This window comes from Schistocerca cancellata, chromosome 4 (assembly GCF_023864275.1).
Source record: "Schistocerca cancellata isolate TAMUIC-IGC-003103 chromosome 4, iqSchCanc2.1, whole genome shotgun sequence".
Taxonomy (NCBI): Eukaryota; Metazoa; Arthropoda; class Insecta; order Orthoptera; family Acrididae; genus Schistocerca; species Schistocerca cancellata.
Window position 1 is genome coordinate 293,125,241 of NC_064629.1, and position 6,000 is coordinate 293,131,240.

A 6,000-nucleotide genomic window follows, 5' to 3' on the forward strand; every position below is an offset into this window, starting at 1 on the left:
TGGCAAAAACGCAAACATGGCAAAACGCCAAAATGGCAAAAATGTAAATATGGCAAAAATGGAAATATATCAAAAACGCAAAAATGGCAAAAATGGAAATATGGCAAAAACGCAAATATGGCAAAAACGCAAATATGGCAAAAACGCAAATATGGGAAAAACGCAAATATGGGAAAAACGCAAATAGGGGAAAAACGCAAATATGGGAAAAATGCAAAACTGGGAGAAGATAAACTTGTGGCACAACTTGACAAAAATAAGGAATGGGTCGGTAGGAGATAGTCTGATTCGTCGAAGGTTCAAGAAATATATAAGAAACGCATGTATGGGAAAAACGCAAATATGGGAAAAACGCAAATAATGAAAAACGCAAATATGGGAAAAACGCAAATATGGGAAAAACGCAAATATGGGAAAAACGCTAATATGGGAAGACGCAATATGGGAAAAACGCAAATATGGGAAAAACGCAAATGTGGGAAAAACGCAAATATGGGAAAAACGCAAATATGGGAAAGCGCAAATATGGGAAAAACGCAAAAAAGGGAAAAACGCAAATATGGCAAGAATGCAAATATGGCAAGAACGCAAATATGGCAAGAACGCAAAAATGGCAAGAACACAAATATGGCAAGAATGCAAATATGGCAAGAACGCAAACATGGCAGGAACGCAAATATGGCAAGAACGCAAATATGGCAAAAACGCAAATATGGCAGAAACGCAAATATGGCAGAAACGCAAATATGGCACAAACGCAAATAAGGCAGAAACGCAAATGTGGCAGAATTGCAAATATGGCAAAACCACAAACATGGAAAACCGCAGACATGGCAAAACCGCAAACATGGCAAAACTGCAAACAAGGCAAAACTGCAAAAATGGCAAAACTGCAAACATGGCAAAACCGCAAATATGGAAAAAACGCACATTTGGGAAAACCGCATATAAGGGGAAAAACGCACATATGGGAACAATGCACATATAGGAAAAACGCACATATGGGAAAAACGCACATATGGGAAAAACGCACATATGGGAAAAACGCATATATGTGAAAAACGCAAATATGGTAAAAATGCACATATTTGAAAAGCGCAAATATGGGAAAAACGCAAATATGGGAAAAACGCAAATATGGGAAAAACTCAAATATGGGAAAAACGCACATATAGAAAAAACGCAAATATATGAAAAACGCAAATATAGGAAAAACGCCAATATAGGAAAAACGCAAATATGGGAAACACGCAAATATGGCAAAAACACTCGTATGGCAATAACACAAATATGGGAAACACGCAAATATTGCAAAAACGCCTGGCAAAAACGCAAATAGGGCAAAAACGCAAATATCGCAAAAACGCAAATCTGGCAAAAACGCAAATATGGCAAAAACGCAAATACGGGAAAAACTCACATACGGGGAAATCGCACATGTGGGAGAAACGCACATGCGGGAAAAACGCACATGCGGGAACAACGCACATATGGGGAAAACACTCATACGGGAAAAACGCACATAAGGGAAAAACGCACATAAGGGAAAAACGCACCTAAGGAAAAACGCAAATATGGGAAAAACGCAAATATGGAATAAATTCAAATATGGGAGAAGCGCAAATATGGGTAATCGCAAATATGGGAAAAACGCTAATATGGGAAAAACGCAGGTATGGGAAAAACGCAAATATGGGTAAAACGCAAATATTTGAAAAACGCAAATATGGGAAAAGCGTAAATATGGGAGAATCACAAATATGGGAAAAACGAAAATTTGGGAGAAGGTTAATTTGTATCACAACTTGGCAAGAGGCAATAATCGGTTGGTAGGACATAATCTGAAGCATCGAAGGTTCATGTAATATTAGAGAAACGCAAATATGGGAAATACGCAAATATGGGAGAAGACGCAGATATCGGGAAAGACGCAATTATGGGGAAAGACGCAATTATGGGGAAAGACGCAATTATGGGGAAAGACGCAATTATGGGGAAAGACGCAAATATGGGGAAAGACGCAAATATGGGGAAAACGCAAATATGGGGAAAACGCAAATATGGGAAAAACGCAGGTATGGGAAAAACGCAAATATTTGAAAAAATGAAAATATGGGAAAAACGAAAATTTGGGAGAAGATCAATTTGTATCACAACTTGGCAAGAGGCAAAAATCGGTTGGTAGGACATAATCTGAAGCATCGAAGGTTCACGTAATATTAGGGAAACGAAAATATGGGATAGACGCAAATATGTGAAAAGACCCAATTATGGGGAAAGACGCAATTATGGGGAAAGACGCAATTATGGGGAGAGACGCAATTATGGGGGAAAACGCAAATATGGGGAAAGACGCAAATATGGGGAAGACGCAAATATGGAAAAAACACAAATATCGGGAAAACGCAAATATGGGGAAAACGCAAATATGGGGAAACCGCAAATATGGGGAAAACGCAGATATGGGGAAAACGCAAATATTGGGAAAACCAAATATGGGGAAAACGCAAATATGGAGAAAACGCAAATATGGCGAAAACGCAAATATGGCAAAAACGCAAATATGGCAAAAACGCAAATATGGCAAAAACGCAAATATGGCAAAAACGAAAATGTGGCAAAAACGAAAATGTGGCAAAAACGAAAATGTGGCAAAATCGAAAATATGGCAAAAACGCAATATGCCACAAATGCAATATGGCAAAAATGCAATATGGCAAAAACGCAGTATGGCAAAAACACAAAAATGGCTAAAACGCAGATATCGGAAAAACGCGAATTTGTGAAAAACGCAGATATGGGAAAAACGCAAATATGGGAGTAGATCAACTTGTGGCACAACATGGCAAGAGGCAAGAATCGGTTGGTCGCACATAATCTGAAGCATCATGGGTACACGAAATATTAGAGAATCGCAGATGAGGGAAACACGCAAATGAGGGAAAGACACAAATGAGGGAAAGACGCAAATGAGGGAAAGACGCAAATGAGGGAAAGACGCAAATGATGGAAAGACACAAATGTGGGAAGGACGCAAATGTGGGAAGGACGCAAATGTGGGAAGCACGCAAATGTTGGGAAAGACGCAAATGTTGGGAAAGACGCAAATGTGGGGCAAGACGCAAATGTTGGGAAACACACAATTGTTGGGAAAGACGCAAATGTTGGGAAAGACGCAAATGTTGGGAAAGACGCAAATGTGGGAAAGACGCAAATGAGGGAAGGACGCAAATGACGGAAAGACGCAAATGTGGGAAGGAGGCAAATGTGGGAAGGACGCAAATGTGGGAAGGAAGCAAATGTGGGAAGGACGCAAATGTTGGGAAAGACGCAAATGTTGGGAAAGACGCAAATGTTGAGAAAGACGCAAATGTTGAGAAAGACGCAAATGTTGGGAAAGATGCAAATGTTGGGAAAGATGCAAATGTTGGGAAAGACGCAAATGTTGGGAAAGACGCAAATTTGGGAAAGACACAAATGTGGGAGAAGATAAAACTTTGGCACAACTTGACAACAGGAAAGAATTGGTTGGTAGGACATTGTCTGAATCGTTAAAGGTTCACGAATTATATGAGAAAGGTAAATATGGGAAAAACGCAAGTATGGCAAAAACGCAAGTATGTCAAAAAACCAAGTATGGCAAAAACCCAAGTATGGCAAAAACGCAAGTATGGCAAAAACGCAAATATGGCAAAAACGCAAATATGCTAAAAACGCAAATATGGCAATAATGCAAATGTGGCAAAATTGCAAATATGGCAAAAACGCAAATATGGCAAAAACGAAAATATAGCAAAAACGCAAATATGGGAAAAACGCACATGTGGCAAAAACGCAAATATGGCATAATCCCAAAAATGGCAAAAACGCAAATATGGCAAAAACGCAAATATGGGAAAAACGGAAATATGGGAAAAACGCAAATATGGGAAAAACGCAAATAGGGAAAAAACGCAAATATGGGAAAAATGCAAAAATGGGAGAAGATAAACTTGTGGGACAACTTGACAAAAATAAAGAATGGGTCGGTAGGACATAGTCTGAATCGTCGAAGGTTCACGAAATATATAAGAAACGCAAGTATGCGAAAAAAGCATATATGGCAATAATGCAAATATGGCAAGCACGCAAATATGGCAAGAACGCAAATATGGCAAGAACGCAAATATGGCAAGAATGCAAATATGGCAAGAACGCAAACATGGCAGGAACGCAAATATGGCAAGAACGCAAATATGGCAAAAACGCAAATATGGCAGAAACGCAAATATGGCACAAACGCAAATATGGCACAAACGCAAATATGGCAGAAACGAAATATGGCAGAAATGCAAATATGGCAAAACCGCAAACATGGCAAAACCGCAAACATGGCAAAACCGCAAACAAGGCAAAATTGCAAACATGGCAAAACTGCAAACATGGCAAAACCGCAAACATGGAAAAAATGCACATTTGGGAAAACCACATATAAGGGGAAAAACGTACATATGGGAACAATGCACATATAGGAAAAACGCTCGTATGGGAAAAACGCACATATGGGAAAAACGCACATATGGGAAAAACACACATATGGGAAAAACGCACATTCGGGAAAATCGCACATATGGAAAAAACGCACATATGGGAAAAACGCACATATGGGAAAAACGCATATATGTGAAAAACGCAAATATGGTAAAAATGGACATATTTGAAAAACGCAAATATGGGAAAAACGCAAATATGGGAAAAACGCAAATATGGGAAAAACTCAAATATCGGAAAAACCCAAATAGAGAAAAAACGCAAATATATTAAAAACGCAAATATAGGAAAAACGCAAATATAGGAAAAACGCAAATATGGGAAACACACAAATATGGCAAAAACACACTTATGGCAATAACACAAATATGGGAAACACGCAAATATGGCAAAAACGCCTGCCAAAAACGCAAATATGGCAAAAACGCAAATATGGCAAAAACGCAAATATGGCAAAAACGAAAATGTGGCAAAAACGAAAATGTGGCAAAAACGAAAATGTGGCAAAATCGAAAATATGGCAAAACAAAATATGGCAAAAACGCAATATGCCACAAATGCAATATGGCAAAAACGCAATATGGCAAAAACGCAGTATGGCAAAAACACAAACATGGCTAAAACGCAGATATCGGAAAAACGCGAATTTGTGAAAAACGCAGATATGGGAAAAACGCAAATATGGGAGAAGATCAACTTGTGGCACAACATGCAAGAGGCAAGAATCGGTTGGTCGCACGTAATCTGAAGTATCATAGGTACACGAAATATTAGAGAATCGCAAATGAGGGAAACACGCAAATGAGGGAAAGACACAAATGAGGGAAAGTCGCAAATGAGGGAAAGACGCAAATGAGGGAAAGACGCAAATGTTGGAAAGACACAAATGTGGGAAGGACGCAAATGTGGGAAGGACGCAAATGTTGGGAAAGACGCAAATGTTGGGAAAGACGCAAATGTTGGGAAAGACGCAAATGTTGGGAAAGACGCAAATGTTGGGAAAGACGCAAATGTTGGGAAAGACGCAAATGTGGGAAAGACGCAAATGAGGGAAAGACGCAAATGATGGAAAGACGCAAATGTGGGAAGGAGGCAAATGTGGGAAGGACGCAAATGTGGGAAGGAAGCAAATGTGGGAAGGACGCAAATGTTGGGAAAGACGCAAATGTTGGGAAAGACGCAAATGTTGGGAAAGACGCAAATGTTGGGAAAGTCGCAAATGTTGGGAAAGACGCAAATTTGGGAAAGACACAAATGTGGGAGAAGATAAACCTTTGGCACAACTTGACAACAGGAAAGAATTGGTTGGTAGGACATTGTCTGAAACCTTAAAGGTTCACGAATTATATGAGAAAGGTAAATATGGGAAAAACGCAAGTATGGCAAAAACGCAAGTATGACAAAAACACAAGAATGGCAAAAACCCAAGTATGGCAAAAACCCAAGTACGGCAAAAACCCAAGAATGGCA

General features: G+C 39.3%; 1 protein-coding gene across 1 annotated transcript; it reads left to right on the forward strand.

Annotated features, from left to right (window-relative positions):
- The first annotated feature begins 1,608 nt into the window (after nucleotides 1-1,608).
- Nucleotides 1,609-2,824, forward strand: LOC126184118 (translation initiation factor IF-2-like). The gene is made up of 3 exons (XM_049926483.1): nucleotides 1,609-1,787; nucleotides 1,872-2,075; nucleotides 2,245-2,824. Exons 1-3 carry the CDS (start codon nucleotides 1,609-1,611, stop codon nucleotides 2,822-2,824), a joined length of 963 nt encoding a protein of 320 aa, XP_049782440.1.
- Nucleotides 2,825-6,000: the final 3,176 nt, after the last annotated feature.